Source organism: Hippocampus bargibanti, linkage group LG10 (assembly GCF_051943395.1).
Source record: "Hippocampus bargibanti isolate YZ-2025 linkage group LG10, ASM5194339v1, whole genome shotgun sequence".
Lineage (NCBI taxonomy): Eukaryota > Metazoa > Chordata > Actinopteri > Syngnathiformes > Syngnathidae > Hippocampus > Hippocampus bargibanti.
In genome coordinates this window covers 23135407-23162906 of record NC_142743.1, presented here as the reverse complement: position 1 = coordinate 23162906, position 27500 = coordinate 23135407, and the positions used below count along the sequence as shown (strand labels likewise).

Here is a 27500-nt window from a genome sequence, read left to right as displayed (position 1 = left end):
CATACATACATACATACACGCATACACACACGTACACACATACACACATACATACATACACACATACATACATACATACATACACACATACATACATACATACATACATACATACATACATACATCAGCACATCACCTTTTCAGACTTGACATGACATTTTTAAGTTTGATACTTTCGAGATTCATATTCCCAAATTGTATTTGTTCCAGCTAATATAATTTTATTTTTGTTTGTCTCTCAATCTAGGAAATCCTTCTTCTCTGGTCATGCCTCCTTTGCAATGTACTCAATGCTGTATTTAGCTGTAAGTATATTGTGTACCAAAAAAATCCTTTCTATTTTAATTGCTGTGTGGCCCCTCCCATTTTCCAATCACCAATTAAGTTCGTAAGGCGAGGTATCACTGTACTTCACGATATTAAATAGAGCGCTGGGGCAATTTTGCATGATGATGAGCATAGAAAAGCTAGCACATTGACATATATTTTTTTTCGGGGGTTGAATAGTTATATCTTCAAGCACGATTGACATGGCGCAAAGCCCGCCTCCTGAGACCGGTTCTGCAGTTCTTTCTTATTCTGCTGGCCTTCTACACGGGCCTGACCCGCATCACCGACAACCGTCACCATCCATCGGATGTTCTCGTCGGCTACATACTTGGAGCAATCACCGCATACTGGGTGGTGAGTTCACCTTATTTGCTTGTTTGTCTCTTCTGCGACATTCATTCACATTCTATTGTGTCTTTTCAGGCTTTCTACGTCTCTTCCATGTTTAAGAAACCCAGCTTGCCTCAACTCCAAGTCGAGACCCAGATGAATCACTTAGCAGCGCATCAAAGCATCTGCTAAAACTCACCTGCAGCATCTGCAAGAAGCCTGTGGGAATCTGAAGCGGCTCAAACGGGTTCCTGTGAACTCACACCACACGCTTCTACATTTTTGGACAATAGTGTCAGTGAATGGACTGGGGATTCGGGGGTCACAGGAAAGAGTACACAACGAAAGTAATTTTGACCAACAAGAGCAGCTTGAAATTATTGGGAGAGTGCGTTTCTCTGTGTGAAGATGAATATAATAATAATAATAATAATAATAAATGTAATTTCTAAGCGCCTTTCAAAACTCTCAAGGTCACTTGACAGTCACAGGATCAGTTTTTCTGCAGGTAAGTAGCGGCAGCCACGTGCGCCAGCGTTCACTCAACCCGGAAATAACTCAAATCGATAGAAAGCGAGCTCGCTAACTAATAGATAGCTAATAATAATAATAAATACATTTCATTTATAAGCGCCTTTCAAAACTCAAGGGCACTTTACAGTCACAGGATACGTTTTTCTGTGGGTGAGCAGCGGCAGCCACACGCACCAGCGTTCACTCAAGCTGAATAACTCAAATGGATAGAAAGCTAGCTAGATAGCTAATAGATGGCTAATAGATTGATAGCTAACTGGATAGATAGCCAACAGATATCCAGCCAGCTAGCCAATAGATAGATACAACAGATAGCTAGCCACTTAGACAGCTCGATAGCTAATAGCTAGCTAGATAGTTTACTCACTTAAAACAGGAACACGAAAAAACGCTGCCTACGGGAAATACATTTCATTTATAAGTGCCTTTCAAAACTCAATGTCACTTTACAGTCACAGGATACGTTTTTCTGTGGGTGAGCAGCGGCAGCCACACGCACCAGCGTTCACTCAAGCTGAAAGTAACTCAAATGGATAGAAAGCTAGCTAGATAGCTAATAGATAGCTAATAGATTGATAGCTAACTGGATAGATAGCCAACAGATAGCTAGCCACTTAGACAGCTCGATAGCTAATAGCTAGATAGTTTACTCACTTAAAACAGGAACACAAAAAAACGCCGCCTACGAGAGGAGACAACATCTAATCAGAAACGTTGGTGCTCGAGCACTCGGTGGGACAGTCCAGTTTGGGGACTTACGGTGGACTTTTGAGCGGCCTACGGTGGACTTTGTCATCGGCTACGAGTGCGCGTCGTCGTTAGCGAGCTAATTATTATTATTATACGAAACTGGTGGGGTTCGCTATCTCCCAACAAGATGAAGAACCACTTACCTTCCATGGTCAAAAACAGGACGAGAAAGATTAATTTCACGTTTACTTGACCGTCAATAGCAATACAAGACAATTAGAACCGTTGAGGGTAATATATACAAAGGGGGGCTTGCAGAAAAAGTTCTGAGGCTTCACATGATCTGCTCTGGAGACAATAATTCAAGAGTTCTGTTGCTATGACAACTCTGATGTAGCTATGACGACTCAGGTGAAAAGTGTTCAAGTTTTGGTCTCGATGTGATGGAACATCAGGAGGAAAAGGGCACACATGGAAGGCCCACCTCTTATCAACAATGCTAAAATGCTCCTCTGTGATACATTGATCTGTGATACATTAATCATAAATCATAGTCATAAAATATTTGTATATATACACGCTCACACACACACACCTTGCACACACGCATGCTCATCAAGCGACACGTAGTCATTCACCTGCACTTGAACATTTCCTTCTTAACAGAACGCATGGCCTTGTAAGAGCCACTAGGAAGTCATGCACGTGTTCTTTAAAAGGATTTTTTTTTTGGCAACACACGAGTGCTTTGATCTGTCACAACACTTTTTGCTACGAGGAAGGGGCGAAATCCAGCCAATTGTACCAACAAAGAGTCAGATAATGGGCCAGTAAAAAAAAATAAAGCACTGATGAAGCAGGAAGACACAAACGGGCGTCCAGGGAAGGAAAGCAGAGGAAGAGTTACGGTCTATGACGTCACATTTCGAGAAAGGTAAAAGAATGACAATTGGGCAATGGGGGAGTGTCGTGGTGATCGGAAGATAGAAGCAGGGAGGAGCCATCTCTGATGTCATCGTTACTTTCACTGGCCAATTGAGGTACAGTGATACATTGGCTTACGAACTTTATTGGTGTGTAAGGCGAAAAGTGTGTATCCCAAAAATTAATTTCCCATAGGAAACCATTAAAATGAGAATAATCCGTTCCCAAGTGAAAGTCAAGTCAAAGTCAGCTTTATTGTCAAATATGCTAATATGCATGACATACAGCACAGATGAAATCCCAGGTCCCCATAAAACATAATTTTCTACCTTATATTTTCTAAGCCTTAAAACTACACAAAATATACCTTTTTTTATAAATGCATAATAAATGAGCTATGGTATTATAATTAAAGAAATAAACTGTACTGTATAGTAAAGTCGTTTTAATTACATTTGTGATGGTCGTTGATGGCTTGATGGAATGGAGTGGCCGTTTTCCTCAGCATTAAACACTTGATGAGGAACGTAACCTTTTACCATCTTGAGGAAGGATCCCTTGTAGGTGCTTTCTCTGCGATAATTTTATCTAGTTCCTCATCAATTGTGTTCTGTTTAGCTGGGTTGATAGCTTTTTGCATCAAGTGTACAGATGGCTTGTGCGGGTTGTTTGTGGAGATTGATGGGATATTTTAACCTTGCAGTCTACACTCTGCCTTTGAACTATCAATAAAGTTGAAAGAAGTTCAACTTTCACTGTGTTTTCTATCAATTTTCTCTCTCTGTCGTCTGCCTATCTAATGTTTAAACCACCTCCCCTCACTTCTGCCTTCTTGACCAATCAGGTGGCTTTAACCGAAGACTGGGCCGGTGAATAGAGGTCAAAAATACTCTGCTGCTATTTTCTTGTTAGGAGAACGAGCTTGTTCGCGAACGACACATCACTCATTGTGGCAGCTCCGTGTGTATCCCAAAAAATAGTTCATATGCCAAGGTAAAATGTTCAGAAATTTAACGTTCGTAAACCGAAGAGTTCGTAAGCCAAGGGGTTCGTAAACCAAGTTATCACTGTACATCATCACATCATCTGAAACTGCGAGTTTATGTGGTTGTGCTCCTCTCCACCTCCCTGTTTTCTATGCCCCGATCACCACCGCCCTAGTCACAGGCTTGTCACCCGCTGCATCTGACCGTCGTCTCCGTCCGAAGACGGCTCCGATGTGTACGTAGGCGCTCCGTTTGTTGTCGGTGGTGGCTGATAAAAGGTTTGCAGGTGATTGGGACGAGGGCCCAGAGGAGGTCTCCCGAGGCTGTACGGCAGCTCCAGGGCAGCTTGCTGGGGCGGGCTGCTGGGGCTGAGCTCTTCGGGACCTTCAGGGCTACTATCAGGGTAGGAGAGTGTCGGGGGAGAAGTGCGGCTGTAGAAGCGAGGAGGCGGACTACTACGACTGTACACTTGTGGGGAGTGGCGGGAGTAGAGATTGCTGGGAGGAGAATTTGCGTCTCTGGGAACAAATATGTTTGTTGGGGGGGAGCTTCGCGGGAAGAGACTGAGATCTGCTGAAGGACGGTCTCCCTGGTACAGCGGGGAGGGGTTTGAATCTTGGACGTAGATAGGTGAGGTGTCGGGGTCCAGGTCAAGATCAGGGGTCAAAGGCAGAGTAAAGCCATCAGAATCCTCTCTGTCACCGTGGTAACGGAACGAACCTCGATCTTTTCCTTGTTTTCTCCCATCAAGACCACAGTCAGTAGTTTCAAATAAAAAGGATTCCTCTCTGTCTACATCAACCCCTCCGCGCCACACGTCGAGCGCTCTGTCTTTCTGCTTTTCGTTCTCTCGTTCAAATCCTACTCTCCACCCATCTTTGTCCTTGTCTCTCTCAATTCCAGATCTCCAGCCATCAATCCCAAAATCGTTTCGCTGAGTGATGAACGTTTCTGCCCTGTCGGTCTCTGCGGCTCCTCGCCATGTGTCCATCCTTTCATCTCTCTTCTCCAGAAGATGAGGTTCCTCCCTTCCTCTTTCTAGTCCTCCTCTCCACTCAGCCATGTCTCCGTTTCTCTTTTGAGAGCCAAAAGTCTCTTCCCTTCCTCTGTTACGCCCCCGCCACTCATCCATAAGTCCATCTCGTTTTAGGAGAAACGTCTCATCCTCTCTGTCTTGTCCTCCTCGCCAAGAGTCTACACCGGCCTCCCGCTGTTTCACCAGAAGTGGCTCCTCCAGAGCTTTGTACAAGGGCTCTGACTCCTGTGGGGGTGGGGGAGGAGGCGGCGGTAAGGGTCTGTCTCGATAACGATCCCGGTCTCGCTCCCTTTCTTTGTCCGTCCCTCCACCTGACTCGGTTGTGGTTCGGTGGCGGGACAGGGTGCCCGGGGTGCGGTTGAGGGTGGAGTATGGCCGGGCCTGAACATCTGGGGGGCGTGCTTGTTGCCGTTCCTGGAGTCCTCGACGACCCAGGGTGCCTTGCAGCTGCAGCCTCTCTCCATCTTTATGCAACTCGCGGGACTCAGCATCTGCTGGAGTGCAAGCGTATGACCAACTGTCTTGTGAGTGTGGTGTTGTGACGTGATCTTGTTCATGTGGTGACGAATGTGTCTCAGCACCTTGAAGGTGGTGCCTCAAATGCGGCCAACCCTCTTGTGCATTGTGTCGAGAGGTGGGCTGCATGGTGGCCGCCCAACCCTCTTGGGGTTGCGCCGCGTGCCGAGTCAGTGTGGCAGTGCGAGCCAAGGCCGCCCTGTCCAGATGATGAGGCCTTGCCAGGCTTCCGTAGCGCTCGGGAGGGACAGGCATGTCACCCGAAGGCCTGAGGTTGCTCTGCACCAGCTCAGAGATGATCATCTTCTCCAGAGCAGCCGCATCAGACAAGTTCCGACGCATGGCGGCACCGGCGCCCAGATCTGCGGCGCCATGCGGGCTTAACAGGGCGGGGGAGATGTCATCGCCCCCCATGCCGACTCCTCCGTCCTTCAGAAGATCAGTGCTGCCCACCACTCCAGCTCTGGATCCGGGCATGGCCCCCAGTCCGTGTAGGGTGAAGGTGTTTGGGGTGTAGCCTCCGTTGAGACACACACTGTCCAACCCACAGGATTCTTGACTCTGCGACATACCGACTTCTAGAGGAAGAAACAGGAAATGAGCAGTTGTAAAAGGTGAAACGGGACAACAAAATCATGTTTTGAAAGGCGTTGCACGAGTAGATGTATGATCAAATGAGCCAAGCTTCTTCCCAAAGACTGAGTTTTTTTTTCACTTTGATAGGTTGAGAAGTCATTCATGTCATTCTGATCTACTAAATATGACAACAATATGAGCAAATATGAAAGACAACCACAGTGCTAAATGATTTGTTGCGAGCACAATAAAGAAGAGTTCATACTCTTGCTTCGGAAGGTTCCAACTGGTCCACGTAAGAGAGAGAAAGAGAAGAAGAAAGTCAAAAACATTCCAACACGACTATAAAAATAAGCTGCCTGTTTGCTTTTAACATTTAGCTTGTAGTAGATGTGCACATTCCACCATGACGTCCCTGATCCACTGCTGAAAAGGACGCTTTGATCCTCTGCTCTTTCATCTAGAACTGCTTCATGTCACAAAGAGGGCATAGCAAGTGCTGAAGAATGTGTCTTTGTGTTGTCATATTATTTGTTATTTAGTTTTTGTTGTTCTTTTGACTTCAAGATGGCGCCGCGAGAGTGGCTGCCTTTCCTGCAGCTCCTGTTTTTCTACTTCTTTCTTTCCTTTCCTCTTTCCTTTCATAACTTTGCCGCTGTGAAATATAAACGTCTCCACTGTGAGACGAATAAAGGTACATCCAATCCAATCCTAAAGTACACAGCAATTATCTATAGAAAGAAAAGAAGAACACATTTCCACCAAGGCTGTAATCGTGTCACCAGCAAAATACAGTAAAGTCTCGTTATATCGATATTCAAGGGAGTCCGAAAAAATATCGATATAACCGGGACTATCGATATATCCGACCCTGTTTGCATGTAATTTTCTCCGTGCGTGCATAGAAATAGTATCGATATAACCGGGACTATCGATATATCCGATATCGATATAACGAGACTTTACTGTAACTGATAAAAAGTGAACGAGAGTGATCGGAAAAAGCCATTTGTTCATTTTTCTTTTATTATCCTTGTCATCAGTGGTACACCCTGAACTGGTCTCCAGACACTCTAGACACAACCACTTACACTCACAATCGCACATATGGATATTTTAGTCTTCTGAGATCTGAACATGGATGGTTCTTGAATGTTGAGAGGCCAGGGGGGATGAGTCGGTATCCACAGAAAACCCGTACAATCATGGAAGTCCATGCAAACTCTGTGCTGGAAGGCCAGAGACAACTTTCAAACCATGAGCCATTCGTCCATGTCACATGACTGTGATGAAGTCACTGGATGGAGAATTGCCCGAAGAGAACTGAGTACCGTGATGACACAGGTTGAAGGTCACAACGCTTGCACGAACATACTGTAGAAGATAGCGATCAGGTATACCTGTGGAGGTGAAGGGTTGATTGTATCCCTGTGCCAACATGGTGTCGTACGGAGAGGCTCCTGCGTGAGTCTGCGGCACTGGATTAGTCAGGAAATGATTCCCCAATGCAGCTTTGTGCAGAAAATAGACAAATAGACGTTGTGCACTGTGTCACTTTCAGCGTTCTCTCACCCTGGAAGTTACTCAAATAAATAGAAAGCTAGCCAACTAGCTAATAGATAGCTAATAGCTAGCTCGATATATAGAAAAGCTCTATATCTAATAGATATGTAGCTAGGTAGATAGCTAGCCATTTAGCCAGACAGCTAATAGATATTTAGCTAGATAGCCAGCCAGACAGCTAAATTTGGGGATAATAATACTAATACATTTCATTTCTAAGCACCTTTCAAAACTCTCAAGGTCTTACAGTCACAGGATCAGTTTTTCTGTGGGTGAGCAGCGGCAGCCACACGCGCCAGCGTTCACTCAACCCGGAAGTAACTCAAGTAGAATAATAATAACAATAACAATAACAATAACAATAATAATAATAATAATACATTACATTTTAAGCGCCTTTCAAAGTTCTCAAGGACACTTTACAGAGAGCTACACAGAAAATGCAATTTTAAGTAGGTGGTCTAATAGATAGCCAATAGCCAGCTAGAAAGCGAGCCAGCTATATAGCTAATAGATATACATCTAGATAGCTTGCGAGCCAGCCATAGAGCTAGCCAACAAGCTTATAAATAGCAAATAGCTAGATAGCTTTTAGTCCTTTTCATCCAAACGTCAAGTAGACTCAGTGACCTAGCCAGCTAGAAAGCTAGCCAGCTATATAGATATACACATAGATAGCTCCCGAGCCAGCTAGAAAGCTAGCCAGCTTTTAGTCCTTTTCATCCAAACGTCAAGTAGCCTCTGTGACCTAGCTAGCTAGATAGCAGATGCTCACCTCTGTTAAGAGTTGGGGTGCTGTTGACATCAGCGGCGATGAAAGATGACTCCGTCTGTCTTCGCACCGTGTCATTCCACATTCTCCTAATACGGCTCTAGAGCACCGAATATACGGCGGATAGTCAAATCAAGCTTGCATCCATAAGACTTGAAGCAAAATGCATGAAACGGACTAAGCACCTGTCTATTGTTTGTCGCCCTCCGTCCCTGGCCGCTGCTGTAGCGACTGTTGGAGCGCAATGCGGCGCCCTTAACCGAGTCTGGAGAGCTCGACGAAGAGTTCGCACAACACCGGGAAAAACGAAGACATCGGCCATAGTCTTTCTGACCCTGAACATACAAATACAGTGGGGCCTCGGTTTACGAACACCTTGCCTAACCAATTTTTCTGTTTACGAACGTTAAATTTATGAAAATTAAACCTTGGCATACGCACTACTTTTCGGGATCCACATGGAACACCGCCCTACCATTGATGGCGGAGTAATCTTCGGCGGAAGAACACCAAACCACACGACCCAACAGCGCCCCAGCCGGCCTACCTTTCCACACGTGCACACGTCGATCGTCTTCAATTATTTTTTTACAGATACTTTTGCTGTTATGGGACCGAAAAAGACCCCAGCATAGGCTCGTGTTGAGCCGAAGAAGACACACAACAAAATTAAAGTCGAGGAGAAGGAGATCATTGAGAAACACGAACGAGGTGAGCGTTTGTCTGACTTCACGGCCCAGTAGCAATATGCTAAGTCCACCATTGCTACCATCCTTCGCAACAAAGAAGCTATTAAAGGTGTTTCCGTGCTGTCAAAGCAACGGTCTCGGGCAATAGAAGAGGTTGAAAACCTTCTGTTAATTTGGATAAAGCAAAAGCAGCTAGCCGGCGACAGCGTGAATAGAGCAATTATATCCGAGAAAGCACGGCAAATTCACTCTGATATCGTCATGTGGCAACCTGGAAGTTCGCCGTTTATTGATGATTTTAAAGCGAGTAACGGATGGTTTGATAACTTTAAGCGCCGACAGGGATTCATTACTCATCATGGTGAGACAGCCAGTTCTCACAGTAAAGCTGCCGAAGCCTATAAGGGATCATTCCTCGAAATGGTGAAAGAAGAATGCTACGTTCCTCAGCAAGTATTTAATGCAGATGACCGGCCTTTTTTGTAAAAAGATGCCTAACCGGACTTTCATGACACAGGAAGAGAAGTCTGAACCCCATTCCATCAAGCCATCAACGACCATCACAAAGGTAAATAAAACGACTTTATTATACAATACAGTGTCTTTCTTTCATTACAATACAATAGCACATTTATTATACATAGAATAAGGTATATTGTTTGTAGTTTTAAAGCTTATTTAGTTGAAAATTATATTTTATAGAGACCTGGGAACTGATTATTCTCATTTTAATGGTTTCCTATGGGAAATGCATTTTTGGGATACACACTTTTCGCCTTGCACACTCCGTCTGGGAACCAATTAAGTGCGTAAGCCAAGGTATCACTGTACAAAACAACGTCGGCCCTGAGCGATCACATAACGGGCAAGATAACAATGCTCAGCTCTCAGACTGACCTTCCTGGTGAGGGTGCAGTGCAGGATGGTAATGAGGAAGGCCTGCGCTGTATTCAAGGAGGCAAAGAGATAAGCCAGGAGGAGCGAAGGCGCGGACAAGAACATCAGGCCGGAGGACCAGTTGACACATTGCAGAAAGAGAAGCGTCAACGAGCCCACTGCCCATGCCCTGCGCACAAAATCAATCAATCCATGGTCAGTCAGAGGAAGGATAAAACAAGCATTTCATAAACCGGTTTGACTGCTGTCAATTCAATATATTCTTACGGTCATGGGCAATTCCTGATCCCTGTTCATTGATTAGTTGTGTGTTTGTAATACGCACCATTGCACATTTTTTTCGGAGCTGAGTTGACTCTTCCCAACGATCACACTACTTAATACTAATACTAATACTAGTTAGCTAATAGATAGCTAATAAATAGCTAGCTAAAGCTAATAGATAGCAAGTTACACGTCACACTGCTTTAGGATATAGCAGTGTTTTTCTATTTTTGTATATTTTTTAATTTTTTATTCATTTATGATAATATTTGTTATATTTTTTACTGTATTTTTATATTTTACTCCATATTCTGTTCAGTCGTACTTAACGATTTTTAATTTATTTTATTTCTTTTTTATTAATATATTTTATATAATATTAAATAATATAATATTATTTATATATTATAATATTTTTTTTATATAATAATTAAATAATAATAATAATACATTTCATTTCTAAGGGCCTTTCAAAACTCTCAAGGTCACTTTACAGTCACAGGATAGGTTTTTCTGTGGGTGAGCAGCGGCAGCCACACGTGCCAGCGTTCACTCAACCCGGAAGTCACTCAAATAGATAGAAAGCTAGATAGATAGCTAATGGATAGCTAGCTAGAGCGAGAGCTAATAGATAGCTAATAGATAGCTGGCTAGAGTGAGAGCTCATAGATAGCTAATAGACAGCTAGCTAGAGCTAAGATAGCTAACAGATAGCTAGCTAGAGCTAGAGATAATAGATAGCTAGCTACAGCTAGTAGTGATTATGCTATATTGACATGTATCCCCTGGGTATTTATATGCAGAATATGTATATAAGACTAATTTTTTTTGTATTAAAGTAAACATTTTAACTGCATTGTCCATTTTAAAACAAATCATCAGACAATTACAAACCTCAGGTTGTCATGCCGACTGGAGTCAGGCTTCAGGGCAGCAGTGCTGTGCATCTTGTGTAAGGTCATCACTAAGATCGCAAGGTTAAGCTGTAGACCATAACAAAAACTGTCAATGCTCGACTTTTTCCCCCCCCCACGCGTACGCTTGTGAACCACATAAATAGTTAACTCTGTAAGAAAAAAAAAAAAAAAACAAAAATCTCACCGTGATGATAAGAGCCACCGGACCAAGAAAACTCCAAACAAAGTAATTGTCAGTTCGCAGCCAGCAGCTGTGAATAAAGACACACAAGCATATTAGAAGAGGAACAGAAAACAACATCAATATCAGAACAGTCCTTAAAGGACAACCGACATCACTTTTTTCTTTCCTAACTGACATCAGAAAAACGTTTTATAGCATCTAAAATACCTAAAACACGCAGTATGATATTTTTAGTCAAATGCAAAACACCAATAAAAATGACTTAAAGTACAGTAAAGTCTCGTTATATCAATATTCAAGGGAGTCCGAAAAAATATCGATATAACCGGGACTATCGATATATCCGACCCTGTTTGCATGTAATTTTCTCCGTGCGTGCATAGAAATAGTATCGATATAACCGGGACTATCGATATATCCGATATCGATATAACGAGACTTTATTGTATCTAAAAAGTAGTTCAATTTGAAAACGGAAGTGGCCAGTTTCAGAAGATCCCGCCCCCTTGTTCGTGGTATCATGCCAAAACTTCTTGCATTGCTGGAGAATCAAAACAATGGCTTCAGATTCGGAGAAGATGCTTCCTTGTTACTGATCAACCTTGTCATTCGTCACAACATGAGTGTTCCTCATGTCATAACAAGTGATGAAAAATACAAAGCAAAAGCAAAAACAGCATCTTGGGACACACACGTTCACAGACTGTAGAATAGTAGCGTGCAAACTTGCAATGTTTTGGAGCCGTAGCCTCTGAAGTCAATGGCTGCAGACACAGCCACCACCAGTCCGGGTACAGAGTAGCCAGTCAGGTACAAATACTTCCGCCTGGAGGTACGACCCTCAAATACTTCACGTTGCAAAATGTACAGTTGCACCGCTTCCAGGCATAGCCAGCAGAAGACTGATAGCAACGAGAAGTGCAGGAGGCCGGCAATGATGGAGCACACAACCTAGAAATGATAAGAATAAGAAAATCCGAATACAAGAAGAGCAAGAGAAACCAAAGTTTTCTAAGCAGCTCTCAGGTAAAAAACTCACTGTATATTGCGTCTTAATGGATTCAACCAGGAAGAGCAGCTCGGTGATAAGCAGGTTGACCCACAAGTTGCAGTGGATGGTGCTGTGGTCAGTGTGCCACGGTGTCGTCTGGCAGCACAAGGTAGTAAGACAGGTAGCCAAAAACACCAGAGCAACTGAGATGCCCACCCAGGAGACGATGTAGACCAGAAGCTCTTCTACTCCCACACCAGACTGTGAAGACCCAACAGAAAAATAAATAACATGTCGAGTCGTCTGTGTTAGCTCTCAGTCGTACAGGAATGGTCCATCGATGAAAAGGATTCTTCCGTTGCCGTTATCTGTACTTCTTTGAAGGTGTTGGACGTTTTGCTTTTTATCCAAGAGGCTTCGTCAGCGAACTAAAAATGTTTGCTGGTAGCTTTAGGCCCATATATATATCCCTATTGTCCAGAGGTGGCGGTGCCATACCCCTGCTACTATTTCCTGAGGCTACACTGATTACTTCTATTGTCCCGACTGATTACCTCTATCGTCCTGCCTGATGGGGTCTACGACTGGTCTGATTGCCGCATTTGCTCTGGTATCATCTCATTAATATAACTAAGCCTATGTGGTCTAAGAAGTCTGTTGTAATAACGATCCAAATTAAACCTCTTAAACAAAAGAAAACAAAATAAATTAGCATTTTTTGCGGATGGTGACGGCTAAGATGCTAGCCAGAAATGGTTTCATTTTTTTTACAGTTCCGTCACGTTTTTAGAACAATTTTAGTGTCATTAAGACGGGTCCAGGAAATGCTCACCCAATCTTTCAAATGTTACGGTGTCGAGACTCAAACCTCTCCTCTTTTATCTAGTACTGCTTCATGTCACAAAGAGGGTACAGAAAGTGCTGAAGAATGAATGACTCTCTGTGTTTTTGTGTTGTCATATTATTTGTTATTATTTTTTATATATTTTTTTTCTTTATGTTACTTCCAGGTTGAGTGAACGCTGGCCACTGCTCACCTGCAGAAAAAAATATCCTGTGACTGTAAAGTGACCTTGAGAGTTTTGAAAGGCACTTATAAATGAAATGTATTATTATTATTATTATTATAATGACATTGAGCATGTGAATTGCGTTTCATCAGAGACCAAAGCAGAGCCGCCTGCAGCGTTCAGAAAAAATCTCTCTCACAGCTTCAACTCAAGATAATTGAATGATGAATTAATAAATGTCGTTATCTTACAAATTAGAGCAAAAATGGGATCTGACTGCTGGAGACTATTAGGAATCACATTTTTTTAATCAGCCTTTCTTAATTTGACAACTGAACCGTATCTTCAAGTTTGAGACGCAGCGGTATTGCTGTAATTAATCAAGAGAATCACAGACAAGGCTTCCAGAAATGATTGTTGATTCTTTTACAACACTTTTGGTTGGCTTTTGTTGATTTGCAAAATCCGAATGCAAAAACACTGTTGATGTCAAACAGACAGTACAGTTGGCTTACGAACTTAATTGGTTCCCAGACAGAGTGTGTAAGGTGAAAAGTGTGTATCCCAAAAATTAATTTCCCATAGGAAACCATTAAAATGAGAATAATCCGTTCCCAGGTCCCCATAAAACATAATTTTATACTTTCTAATTTTCTAAGCCTTAAAACTACACAAAATATACCTTATTTTATGTATAATAAATGTGTTATGGTATTATAATTAAAGAAATAAACTGTACTGTATACTAAAGTTGTTTTATTTACCTTTGTGATGGTCGTTGATAGCTTGATGGAATGGAGTGGCCGGTTTCATCAGCATTAAACACTTGATGAGGAACGTAGCCTTCTTCTTTCACCATCTTGAGGAATGATCCCTCGTAGGTGATTTCTCTGCGATAATTTTACCTTGTTCCTCATCAATTGTGTTCTGTTTAGTTGGGTTGATAGCTTTTTGCATCAAGTGTACAGATGGCTTGTGCGGGTTATTTGTGGAGTCTGATTGATGGGAATTTTAACCTTGCAGTCTACACTCTGCCTTTGAACTATCAAAGTTGAAATCCATTTTCTCACTCTCTCTGTCGTCTGCATGTCTCTTTAATGATTAACCACCCCCCCTCACTGCTGCGGTCTTGACCAATCATGTGGCTTTAACCGAAGACTGGGAGCGGGGAATAGAGGACCAAAATGAGTCGGCTGCCATTTTCTTGTTAGGAGAACGGGCTCGTTCGCGAACGACACATCACTCATTGTGGCCACTCTGTGTGTATCCCGAAAAATAGTTCGTATGCCAAGGTAAAATATTCAATAAATTTAACGTTCGTAAACCGAAAAGTTCGTACGCCAAGGGCTTCGTAAGCTGAGGTATCACTGTATCTACCTGTCATTCATTCTGTGGTATAATTAGAAAGCATTGAATGCGGAGCAAAGAGATTACACCCCCCCCCCCCCCCCCCCCCCCGTGTCAACCTTTCATTGGAGTCTTTTGTCCGCATAAATAAGCACAACCGCAGCCATTGCAAGTTTCTGGACTGGACTGTTCACTTACAGCCGGTTGCTGGTACGTCATGAGTACAGCATAGCTGGACAGGTGGTTGCAGGCGCAAGTCGTGTGCGTATTGTTGGTGTGTAACAGACGACATCCCTGCGTGGACCACTTGCCAGTCCCAGAGACCCCTGAGGCGTTCCAGAAAGAGCAGTTGGGACCAAAGTGGTTGTCCAGCTGTGGACGTGACACAAAAGCAACTCTTAAAAAGTTGCTGAATACAATTTAGAATGTTTCTATTTCCCAGCAGACCTGCAGGTGCCTGAGAGTGAACACCACGGGCTCAGACAGGAACACTCTATTGGAACCTCTGTGCACAGAGGCAGAGATGACGTGGGAGTTGACCACCAGGCTCCTGAGCCTGACCTCTGAGCCCTGTCGGAGTCCAAGTCCGAGCCGCAAGGTGGAGTTCTGAGTGGTCAGGAAGGTACCCAAGTTCTTATACAGAGAGAGGACCAACTTCACTTGGCCTGTACAGTGAAGGAAGCAAGCTATTTAGAGGCAGGCATATCTTCATAGAAGATAATTGATCATCATCAGTTGATCTGCCGTTCTAAGTATTGTAAAAGAATATTCAATATTCACACCGTTATTGCTGTACTGCTGCAAGGCCACGGCTGAGATCTGCAGGATACTGTCGCTGTCGTAGGAGTGCGGGAAAGTTAGGTCCTGTATATCCGCCTCTGTGTTTAGCACATAGACCTCCAGATCTAATCATACAGAAATGTCAGGACTTAGGGTTAGGGTTAGGGTTCCACCACTGTGTTTAGCACATACACCTCCAGATCTAGTCATACAGAAATGTCAGGACTTAGGGTTAGGGTTACACATCTGTGTTTAGCACATAAACCTCCAGATTTAGTCATACAGAAATGTCAAGACTTAGGGTTAGGGTTAGTGTTAGGGCTAGGGTTAGGGTTCCACCTCTGTGTTTAGCACATACACTTCCAGATCTAATAATAGAGAAATGTCAGGACTTAGGGTCAGGGTTAGGGTTAGGATTAGGGTTAGGGTTCCACCCCTCTGTTTAGCACATACACCTCCAGATCTAGTCATACAGAAATGTCAAGTTTAGGGTTAGGGTTAGTGTTAGGGCTAGGGTTAGGGTTCCACCTCTGTGTTTAGCACATACACTTCCAGATCTAATAATAGAGAAATGTCAGGACTTAGGGTCAGGGTTAGGGTTAGGGTTAGGGTTAGGGTTCCACCCCTCTGTTTAGCACATACACCTCCAGATCTAGTCATACAGAAATGTCAGGACTTAGGGTTAGGGTTAGGGTTCCACCTCTGTGTTTAACACATACACCTCCAGATCTAATCATAGAGAAATGTCAGGATGAGAATCTCGTTTTAAAAAGGCGCTATGTTTGGTACTCGTAAAAAGAGAGACAACGTACCGACATTTGGTGCTCTGTCACTGAATCGACCTTCATAGAGGTTGTTAGCCAGTAGGAATGCTCCTTTCTCGACTGCATCCAACAGGAGAGATGCAGAGCGGGACTGGTCAGAATTGCTCCTGTCAGCCCAGGATACCAACGCCTCTGGACCCAGCAAGTTATCGACCGTTTGAACCACAGCCTGACAAGGAGAAAGGTATATCACATTCTGTTTGTGTATCCATCCGCCTGTTTATCATTCCATCTGTCCTTTTATCTACAAATCCATCTGTCCATCTGTCCTTCCAACCATTCATTCTTCCATTTTGCATGCTTCCATCTGTCCATGCTCAGTCACTGGAGTTAACCCGACCTTTTTAACCTAGCTAGCTATCTATTAGCTATTATTTGCTATCTATTTGCTATTTATTAGCTATCAATTAGTCAAAGTCAGCATTATTGTCAAATATGTTAATATGCATGACATACAGCACAGATAAAATGACTGTCCTCTCAGACCCAGCGTGCAAAGAACTTATAATTTATGGCTAAAAAAGACATACAAACAATTAGCTATCTGTTAGCTGTCTGGCTGGCTATCTATCTAAATATCTATTAGCTGTCTGGCTAGATGGCAAGCTATCTACTTAGCTACATATCTATTAGGTATAGGGCTTTTCTATATATCAAGCTAGATAGCTATTAGCTAGTTGGCTAGATTTCTATTTATTTGAGTTACTTCCGGGTTGAGTGAACGCTGGCGCGTGCGGCTGCCGCTACTCACCGACAGGAAAAAACTTATCCTGTGACTGTGAAGTGACCTTGAGCGTTTTGAAAGGCGCTTATGAATTAAATGTATTATTATTATTATTAACCATTCATTTACCTGTCAATCATCTGCCGCTCAATAATCCCCCCTTTGTTGATGTAATCAACCATCCTCTGTTTCTTACTATATCTGTTTACCCATCAGTCTAATGTCTATCTTACAGTTATCCATCCATTCTTCCACCTGTCAATCAGTCATTCATTCGTTCATTAATCTGTCCAGCATTCTGGAGGCCATTCAATCATCTATGCATTCATATGTCCATCTGTCCATGAGCACTTTGTGTCCATCGTTGCTGCATGTGGTCCTCATTCATCAGTCATCCCCGATGCCATCCTTCTGTCTCTCTATCCATTTTCCTTTTTTCCACCATTCTTCACCAATCTACTCAGCTGTCTGTCCATCCATCTGTGTATTATAGGCTCATCTAGCCAATAATCATCCGTCCATTTCATATCCATTTGTCCACCCATGCACCGTTGACCTACCTGTACATAAGCCCTGCACGTGCGCTCCCTTTTCTGCAGCTAGAAAGGCAGAAAACAAAACATGTGTTAAAAATACCAGTGGTGACATTAGCAGTGTCTGAAATAACGTCTGCCCAGACGCCCGGGGCGTGCAACTTTTTCGTCGTCGCGCACAACTTCTTGTAAAGATTTTTTTTTTCAAATCAAACATTTGCTTTATTTAATAAAATGGAAATGTCAGAATTTCGGTTTGTTTGGCAATTTGCATACTCGGCACTGCAGCCAATCAGAAGCCTGTTTCGTGCTTCGGACTATACCGTGACTGTAAAGTGTACTTGAGAGTTTTGAAAGGCGCCTAGAAAGAGGAGTGGCTTGTAGCGATTTGCTTGTAGCTTTATTGAATAAAGCAAACATTTGATTTGAAAAAAAAAATTTTTTTTTTTTTTTTTCTTGAAGAAGTTGTCGGCCACCCGGGCCGAGACGTTTCGAAAGTTGTACGCCAGACGTAAAAGTTGAACGCCCCAAACACTGCATTAGTTTTCCTTTTTCTACAAAAAGTCTAATACACATCAGTAGATATTCAAGGAGCAATCCACCTTATTGTAATTACGTGCTGCAGACTCTTTATTGGCTGGTCTCAAGGCTTGAAGCTGGGAGTCCAAGATGTCCAGTAATTGTTCAATTAATTTTACAGACATGCTGACATCACCCGCATAGATCCGTCCACGGGTTAGGTTCACCAGCTCCCCAGCTATATTTGCTGCGTTCTCTCCACTCTTAATCTGCAGGAAAGTAGCGTTGTCCACGATCACTCATGTTTGACATTGAAAGGACAACCGACACCCCTGAACAAGTTGCGTCCATAATTTGTCAAATGACTTTAAATGACTTCTATTGAGCGCATTTGCAAAATATTCCACCGCATATAGCTATATTTGACATTTTAAAACTCACGCTGGATATTCAGGAAGTCTTGTTTTTGAGTTGATGACGATGCCCTAAGTGACATCACGGAAGGAACGCCCCTGACTGAAAAAGCGACCCACAATGCATTTTGGGTACTTTGTTTGGTCTGAAACCATCGTGTTGATCCGTGCTGATGGCGAAATTAGAAGGAAAACACATAAATAATGCAATGTTTTGCACCACGACTACTATTTGATACTAGTTCACACAAATTCTCAGCAGACAAATATGCCCATTTCCAATGGAGCTTGGGCGCCATCTTGTGCATTTTCTGGGCGCTACATTGGAGTCTAGACGGCTGGAATTAATACGGAAGGACGCTTTTAATTGATTGCAAACATTTATGCTTTCCTCTTCAGAACTATTTGAATCATATTCATAACTGGATGAGTAACAAGAAAGCATCTTCTCCGAATCTGAACGCTCTGAAGCCATTGTTTTGATTCTGGAGCAAGGCAGTGTGTGAAGGAGTATCCTGGCGTGATGTCACGTACAAGGGGGCGGGACTTTCTCAATCTACCCAGTTTTCAAGCTAATTGTGTGCCAGTTTTGAAACACTTTAAGTCATTTTTATTGGTGTTTTGCATTTGACAAAAATATCAGCCTGCGTGTTTTGGGTATTTTAGATGCTATAAAAGGTTTTTCTGATGTTGGTTAGGAAACAAAAATCGGTGTCGGTTGTCCTTTAAAGTGAGAGTAGCTTCTTAATAAGATTCGGGTCATTTGCACAAAGTGTGTGCATATGTAACTGACCTTTTGTGCAATCTGGCTGACCCATGGAGAGGTACAGTTAGATAGGTCAGGACCTCTGGAGCTCCAGCTAACTGGTGACGTCATGCACTCATAGGATGCTATCCCTGCAGAATTACACACAGGTACAGAGGTTCGATAAGGGACAGTCATATAACCAAATAATTAAAGTGCAGGAGAATCAGAGAGATTGTTTCATTATATTGGTTTATATGTATGAAAACAATATGCAACTAGGTCACTTCATTGGTGATGTAGAATTATTCCCCAATTTAACTCGGCTCCTAAATTGAGCCATTAAACAGGATTAGGAGGCACAATGTGCAACAGACAAAATGTCCTCTTCTCCTGTGGGCCACAGCAGCCCGGAGAAAGGCAGCTGCGCACCGAGAGCAAAAAGTTGACGGACCGTGACTGTAAAAAGTACTACTACTCTTTCTTCTCTGTCAGATGAAGGGGAGTTCAAAACAAGGGCATGTGACTACATTTCAAAGGGAAATAAGATACGTAGACACACACAAACACACACATACACACACGAATTCCTGTTTCAACGGTTTTGTGAGGTCCAGATAACTCCAGATAAGGAGTGAGGGCCACCGTTGCTGATAAGTTTAGAGAAGAACTAGTGTTCCATTTGAACACTAAACGTCAGCCCATTTCACATTTCAACTTCGTTAAAAACAAAGCCATAAAAAGTGGACTTGAAACTGAAATAACAGCAGGAGTGAGGCTTCTGAATAGTTACATTCAAAGTCCTCACCCCTGTAGTGAATTTGGTTAAAATATCATTTTACTTTTTGTAGTATGAACTTTTTCCTCTCATTAACCACGCACACACACACATAAACACACACAGTGAGTAAAACGTGTGTGTATCCAAGTGAAATGAAAATTTTGGGTGAATTTATGAGGACCTCTCTGAAGCTTTAACAGATGCATATATAGACCCTCTAGAAGCCTTTAGAATGAAAAACTTGTGAGGACCGACCAAAAGTTGCTAACTCAAAAATGTCCTCACTACGTATGGTATAAAATGTTAGTGGTCCTCACAAGACTAGTCATACAAACACATACACCCACACACACACGTAACAAAAAACGTACACGATGAAAGAAATGCACGCCCGTACACACGTAGGGCTTACCCAGTGAACCTTTGGGGCAGGGCCTCTCCACGGTCTCTCCTTTCAGAGTTGGGGGCCACTGTACCCCTCTGGCCACTCTTCCTTCACAACCACCCACTTGACCAGGGCCCCCCGGGGCCAACGGAACACGCAAAGGTGGGCGGGGCGTTAAGGGGACCATGGCTGTGATTGGCCTCTGGTCAAAGGGTCCTCGGTTGATAACGCCTACTGGGTGCGAGGCCGATGGCCGCACGGGAGTGAGTGCGATGGTAGCAGTGTAAGAACGGACGGTTGTCATCAAAGAAGAAAGGGGACCTGGACAGAAACAAGATGTTCCTTCAGGTCTGTAGATGCCTCAGAGTTACACCAATCAAGGTTTGAGTTTAACAGACCTTTCGTGGGTGGTGGCGGTGTGAACTGAAGCGGGTATCTGAGAACATAATAGTTATTCCACACATACAACTGGTTGTCTCTAGGGTTGTAGTCAATAGAAGAGATGTACTGGTAAGCATTGGGAAAGGGGATCTGAATAGGCATCTCCTGCCCCCGGCTGGTGTCGTAGGCATAAACAACCATATCATTGCCCACACGGCCGTCCGCCTGCCCCTCGTCATCCTGGAAGACTGAGCGCACCGCATAGAGCACACCACAAGCCATGAAGGCGTTGCTCGCCCCTCGTTTGTCAAAGCCTGTGGCCCACGTGCCCTCAAAGCGCAAGGTGTACGGGTTTACCTGGAGAACACGGAAGAGGTGGAAAGGTGAGCGAAAATGCTGTTGGGGTTGCTCAAATGTTTCTAGTCTGCGTTACCTGGCTGACCACAATGCGTCCGTTATTTGCTTCAGTGGAGTAGATCACCCAGAGGCCGTTCTCATCCACTGCCAAATCGATGTCTGACTTTCCTCCCCAGCGGTAAGGTGAGGTGTCATGGTAGTTGGCATTGACCACCACCGCCTCTCCGCTTTTAATGCGGGTCCGGAGGTCATACTTGACCAGGTTTCGTGTTCGTTCCTTGTTATAGAACACAGCGCCGTCGTACACCACAAAACCTGTACCGTCTACACGACTTGGAAGTCTAGGATAACGGAGATAAAGCACGTTGTTTTGTTAGCTAAGAGTTTGGGGTGCGTATCTCTTCATTCAAAAAAAAAGAGACGGACACACAGAAACAGCAATTCTAGTTTGCATGTTCAAATACTCAAAAATTCCCTTTTTTCTACATCTGTGTAAGCTCTCAGTCGTACAGGAGTGATCCATCGATGAAACGGTTTCTTCAGGCGTCATCTGTACTTCTTTGAAGGTGTCGGACGTTTCGCTTCTTATCCAAGAGGCTTTGTCAGCGAATTAAAATTGTTTATTCAATACGTTGTAAAAATGAAAAGAGCATGTAGAGAGCAATACATTGGGGAGACTAAACAAATTCTCAAAAAAAAACACTATCAGCATCGCAGGGATAATACTAGTGGGCCTCAATCTGCAGTACATATGCACCTAAAAGCTAGCAACCACACATTTGACGACAATGAGGTTAAAATCTTAGAAAATAGAAGGTTTGAAAGGGGAGTAAAAGAAGCTATTTTCATAAAACAGCAAAACCCTTCACTAAATCGCCATGGTGGGGTGAGGTTCAATTTGGGTCGTTCCTAAAACTGACTTCTTAGGCAACATAGGCTTAGTTATGCTGATGAGATGATGACAAATCAAATGGGGCAATCAGGCCAGTCGTAGACCCCATACTCCAGCAGGACAATAGAAGTAATGCACATTCCTCCATGACGTCCTTGATCCATTGCTGTAAAGGATGCTTTGATCCGCTCCTCTTTCATCTAGAACTGCTTCATGTCACAAAGAGGGTACGGCAATTGCTGAAGAATCAATGGCGCCGCGAGAGTGGCTGCCTCTCCAGCATTTCCTGTATTTTGTTTTTCAGCTTCATTCTTTCCTTTCTTCTTCCCTTCATAACTTTGCTGCTGTGTTACTTCCGGGTAAAGTGAACGCTGGCGCGAATGGCTGCCGCTGCTCACCCGCACACAAAAAAAAAATCCTGGTACTCTAAAGTGTCCTTGAGAGTTTTGAAAGGCGCTTAGAAATTAAATGTATTATTATTATTATTATTATTATTATAAAAGCAAATAATCCCTTTAAAGCCAGACCCGCAGATGTTTGCACACTTACTTATAGGTAGTGGTGACACGGTTCTGCCGATAGTCGTCCCAGGAAGCATATTCATAAAGCACCTCTGTCCTATACGGCGTCCATGGCATGACGTATAGTCTGTCCCCAGCCTGTAAAGGATCCTTACACCACGCCCCTGACTGATGTTCTGCCTCGAGCTTAGAGGAAGGTGGCTGGATGCTGAGCAGTGATCCGGGACAGACGAAAACTGGGAGATGGGAGTTGTCAGAAAGAAGGATGTGAGAGAGAGGACAGAGGATATGGATGGATGATGGTGAGAGAGAGAGAGAGAGAGAGAGAGAGAGAGAGAGAGAGAGAGAGAGAGAGAGAGAGAGAGAGAGAGAGAATGAAGATTGTGGGTGGAAATGGATCAATGCATGAAAATTGGATTGAGCCAAATGCAGTTGATGAAATGAGATTAAAGGAAGACAAAGAAGAGGAGACACAAAGCGCTTTAAAACACTTGCGCTGATGTCAAAAGGCAAGCAAGAGACAAGACGTAAACGTGAGCATCTGTCTGTCTTTGTGGCTGGATGTGGCTGTAGATGTGTGTGTGAGTTTGTATGACTAGTCTTGTGAGGACCACTAACATTTTATACCATACGTAGTGAGGACATTTTTGACAAGTGAGGACCTTTTGACCGGTCCTCACAAGTTTTTCATTCTAAAATCTTCTAGAGGGTCTACGTATGCATCTGTTAAAATTTCAGAAAGGTCCTCACATATTCACCCAAACAAGATTTTTTTTGGTGTGTATTTTCATTTCACTTGGATACACACACTTTTTACTCACTGTGTGTGTTTATGTGTGTGTGGTAAATGAGAGGGAAAAAGGTCATACCACAAAATGTTTAACCAAATTCACCACAGGGGTGAGCACTTTGAATGTACCCATTCAGAAACCTCACTCCTGCTGTTATTTCAGTTTCAAGTCCACTTTTTATTGCTTTGTTTTTAACGAAGTTGAAATGTGAAATGGAGTGACATTTAGTTTTCAAATGTAACAATAGTTTTTCTCTAAATCTCACTCATTATCTGGAGTTATCCGTACCTCACAAAACCATTGAAACAGGAATGTGTGTGTGTGTGTGTGTGTGTGTGTGTGTGTGTGTGTGTGTGTGTGTGTGTGTGTGTGTGTGTGTGTGTGTGTGTGTGTGTGTGTGTGTGTGTGTGTGGTGAGTAATACAGTATAACAGAGGACACTGCAATGAAAGTTGTGTGAGTATGTTATGTGCATGGGCTTGTTGGTTAGTGCTTGTGAGGTAGAATCAGGGACGCACAGGGCGGGGCTATATTTTGCCTTAAAGTGGGGCTTAAAGAGGGCAGGTTAGTTTACAGACAGAACACAAATTGGTCCATCCACATGTCAAAAAAATAAAGATATGAACATATAGGGTTTACTGTACAGTCTCACGCTGGCATGCAAGAAGGCATGCATACACACATACACACACAGAAACACGCACTCATGCACTCACGCAGACACACACGCACACACACATACGCACGTATATATTAACAGTGCTTAATAAGCACACATTCAAACCCATCACACAGATTTGGTCTTATTTGTCCTATGAAGATAAATAAGGGAGTCTGCCTAGGGGAAGAAAAGGGGAAATAAGTATAAAGTGGAAGTAAGGATGGAAGGAGGGATGGAACATTGAAAAAAAGAGTAGAAGGAAAGATGGGTGTCAAGAAGGAAGATAAGAAGGAGATAGAAAGAAAAACAACAAGAAAGGAAGGTAGGTAGATAGGGAGGGAGGGAGGGAGGGAGGGAGGGAGGGAGATAGATAGATAGATAGATAGATAGATAGATAGATAGATAGATAGATAGATAGATAGATAGATAGATAGATAGATAGGTAGGTAGGTAGGTAGGTAGGTAGGTAGGTAGGTAGGTAGGTAGGTAGGTAGGTAGGTAGGTAGGTAGGTAGGTAGGTAGATAGATAGATAGATAGATAGATAGATAGATAGGTAGGTAGGTAGGTAGGTAGGTAGGTAGGTAGGTAGGTAGGTAGGTAGGTAGGTAGGTAGGTAGGTAGGTAGGTAGGTAGGTAGGTAGGTAGGTAGGTAGGTAGATAGATAGATAGATAGATAGATAGATAGATAGATAGATAGATAGATAGATAGATAGATAGATAGATAGATAGGTAGATAGGTAGGTAGGTAGGTAGGTAGGTAGGTAGGTAGGTAGGTAGGTAGGTAGGTAGGTAGGTAGGTAGGTAGGTAGGTAGGTAGGATAGGATAGGTAGGTAGGATAGATAGATAGATAGTAGATAGATAGATAGATAGATAGATAGATAGATAGATAGATAGATAGATAGATAGATAGAGGTAGAGGTAGGTAGAGGTAGGTAGAGGTAGGTAGGTAGAGGTAGATAGAGGTAGATAGATAGATAGATAGATAGATAGATAGATAGATAGATAGATAGATAGATAGATAGATAGATAGATAGATAGATAGATAGATAGATAGATAGATAGATAGAAAAGCTGATGCACTGTTTATGTGTGCAATGAAATCAAACAGGACAGAGAGAGCAGACAAAGGAAGAAAAAGGGTAGAGTGTGTGCAGAACCTGTATCAAACTGGATAAAACCACAAATTTCCATATAACGAGGGATGGAGGGGAAAACAGAGGAGTAAATGGAAAACAAAGGTGGGGGCAACATCCAGCATGATTACAAACAACGTCCTAGGGTAGGAGGAAGAAAGAAAGAGAGAGAGAGAGATGGTAAGTGAAAGCGAGAGAAGGAAGTAAGGGAGCAAGATAGGCGCGGGTGGGATAAGGAGATCAAGATGCTACAATGTATTGTCTTTACCTTTTTGGTCCACTTCTACTCAAGCATAGGGAAAAAAAAGAGGGAGAGAAAGAGAGAGAAATCAGAGGGGTGGGGGGGGAGAAAAGAAGGAATGAAAGAAGCAAGAATGCAAGCAAGAAAGAAAAGATGGAGAAGAAAATAGAAAGCAAAGAAAGAAGTGCACAGGTTGAGTGCCATTTTCACATACATGTTCAACCCCAAAACAACTCCCTTAACTTCACAATACTCCATCGCCGCTTTCCCACACTTCCTTCATCACCCATCGTCCACCCTCCACCCTAGTGTCAAAGTCAAGGCCCGGGGGCCAAATCCGGCCCGCTACATCAATTTTTTTTCGGCCCGCCAAAGCAAATGAAACTTGTGAAATTCCATGATGCTTGCTAAAATCCGAACCAAAATGTCATATTTTTTGGATGTAAACCACAATAACAGTCATTATTCTTGACTTCAGATTTGAAAACTAGTTACAGTGATACCTCGTTTTAACAAAGCCCTTGGCTTACGAACTTTTCGGTTTACGAACGTTACATTTATGAACATTTTACCTTGGCATACGAACTATTTTTCGGGATACACACGAAGTGCCACAGTGAGTGATGTGTCGTTCGCGAACGAGCCCGTTCTAAACAAAAAAATGGCAGCCGACTGTTTTTGTGTTCTATTCCCCGCCCCCAGACTTCGGTTAAAGCCACGTGATTGGTCAAGAATGCAGCAGTGAGAGGGGGGGTAAACATTAAAGTGACAGGTAGACGACAGAGAGACAGTGATAAAAAGGATAGAAAACAGTGACATTTGGACTTGTTTCAACTTTGATAGTTCAAAAGCAGAGTGTAGACTGCAAGGTTAAAATATCCCATCAATCAGGCTCCAAAAAATAACCCGCACAAGCCATCTGTACACTTGATGCCAAATGCTATCAACCCAGCTAAACAGAACACAATTGATGAGGAACAAGGTAAAATTATCGCGGAGAAAGCACCTACAAGGGATCATTCCTCAAGATGGTGAAAGAAGAAGGCTACGTTCCTCATCAACTGTTTCATGCTGATGAACGACCATCACAAAGGTAAATAAAACGACTTTATTATACAGTACAGTTTATTTCTTTAATTATAATACTGTAGCACATTTATGATACATAAAAATAGGTATATTTTATGTAGTTTTCAGGCTTACATAGGTGTCAATTATACGTTTTCCCCGTATTTTATAGTTTTTTTCATCATTTTGAATTGTGTACGCCGTATAACAACTTTGAAACGATAAATAAAGTTTTCTGCGGTTATCGAGTCGATGAAGGATGATATACGCATGCGCGTCACGTTGTTTGCGCGGTAAACTGCATTTCCGCTTGTGATAGCATTTTTTAATCATTTCAAATAATGTACGGCGTATTACAAGTTATATACTGGAATGGTAATCATTTATAAGGGCAGCTATAAGACAAGGTTGACAGGTATGGGCTTCAAAAATTAGAAAGTCGAAAATTATGTTTTATGGGCACCTGGGAAACGGATTATTCTCATTTTAATGGTTTCCTATGGGAAATAATTTTTTGGGATACACACTTTTCACCTTACACACTCTGTCTGGGAACCAATTAAGTTTGTTAAGCCAAGGTATCACAGTATTCATTAATTTGTTGTGCGCTCTATATGTAATATGTGGAGGGGATTCAACAACAGCCCTCGAGAGGAAACCATAACTACGGTGGCCCGCGGCAAAAAAATGACTTTGACACCCCTCCCTAAGTCAAACTCCTGTGGAGAAAAGAGAGCAACTCCTGGGCTTGATGCGACTCTGGAAAAGAAAACACACACATGCACACGTCGATTCACGTTAGCCCCCTCCCCCTTCAACACACGTACACACACTTACATTGCATACGCTTCCACACACACAATGCACTCGCACACGGGAGACATACAGTATGCAAATACACTTCTCTAGTTTGTTACCAGTAAGACTTTAGTTTGCTGACGAAGCTTCTTGTATAAGAAGCGAAACGTCCGATACCTTCAAAGAAGTTCAGATGACGGCTGAAGAAAACTTTTCATTGAGGAAAGAAGACATTTCTCACACTATATTCAATATTTATGTAGTCCTTAAACTCAATATTATGTAGGTCCTGGAATTCAAGTGACAATGACAAAAACCCTGGCACTGAAATGGACACATTTTTGCACGTTATGACCAAGTGTTCCAATACTTTTTCCCATTTGGTGAATCTTTGTA

The 27500-nt window shown here is 42.9% G+C and overlaps 3 protein-coding genes across 7 annotated transcripts in view; 2 read left to right on the top strand and 1 right to left on the bottom strand.

Annotated features, from left to right (window-relative positions):
• Window positions 1-974, top strand: part of LOC148892986 (phospholipid phosphatase 3-like) — a 7016-nt gene extending 6042 nt beyond the window's left edge. The window contains exons 4-6 of the mRNA XM_089006480.1: window positions 248-305; window positions 508-684; window positions 754-974. Coding sequence (XP_088862606.1) covers window positions 248-305; window positions 508-684; window positions 754-852 — 334 coding nt within the window. The 3' untranslated portion in view covers window positions 853-974. The remainder of the gene's footprint in view (window positions 1-247; window positions 306-507; window positions 685-753) is intronic.
• The window catches only part of LOC148892985 (uncharacterized), a 38262-nt gene extending 11275 nt beyond the window's left edge, over window positions 1-26987 (top strand). The window contains exon 4 of the transcript XR_016116330.1: window positions 26332-26987. The gene's annotated coding sequence lies outside the window, so the exon portion shown is untranslated. The remainder of the gene's footprint in view (window positions 1-26331) is intronic.
• The window catches only part of LOC148892984 (adhesion G protein-coupled receptor L1-like), a 37612-nt gene continuing 13299 nt past the window's right edge, over window positions 3188-27500 (bottom strand). Inside the window, exons 5-27 of one of the 5 annotated variants that reach the window (XM_089007117.1) lie at window positions 25266-25280; window positions 22440-22647; window positions 21075-21339; window positions 20659-20998; window positions 20288-20581; window positions 19143-19246; window positions 18020-18205; window positions 17445-17483; window positions 16149-16329; window positions 15339-15461; window positions 15004-15221; window positions 14755-14928; window positions 12248-12460; window positions 11939-12159; window positions 11209-11275; window positions 11002-11090; window positions 9844-10012; window positions 8443-8592; window positions 8261-8357; window positions 7323-7433; window positions 6188-6208; window positions 5412-5924; window positions 3188-5321 (exon numbers count right to left, since the gene is read on the bottom strand). In XM_089007117.1, the coding sequence (XP_088863243.1) occupies window positions 3970-5321; window positions 5412-5924; window positions 6188-6208; window positions 7323-7433; window positions 8261-8357; window positions 8443-8592; window positions 9844-10012; window positions 11002-11090; window positions 11209-11275; window positions 11939-12159; window positions 12248-12460; window positions 14755-14928; window positions 15004-15221; window positions 15339-15461; window positions 16149-16329; window positions 17445-17483; window positions 18020-18205; window positions 19143-19246; window positions 20288-20581; window positions 20659-20998; window positions 21075-21339; window positions 22440-22647; window positions 25266-25280 (5150 nt within the window). In that variant the 3' untranslated portion in view covers window positions 3188-3969. Of the gene's footprint in view, window positions 5925-6187; window positions 6209-7322; window positions 7434-8260; window positions 8358-8442; window positions 8593-9843; window positions 10013-11001; window positions 11091-11208; window positions 11276-11938; window positions 12160-12247; window positions 12461-14754; window positions 14929-15003; window positions 15222-15338; window positions 15462-16148; window positions 16330-17444; window positions 17484-18019; window positions 18206-19142; window positions 19247-20287; window positions 20582-20658; window positions 20999-21074; window positions 21340-22439; window positions 22648-25265; window positions 25281-27500 lie in introns of all 5 variants that reach the window. The other 4 variants (XM_089007116.1, XM_089007113.1, XM_089007115.1 and 1 more) reach the window with 4 other exon arrangements.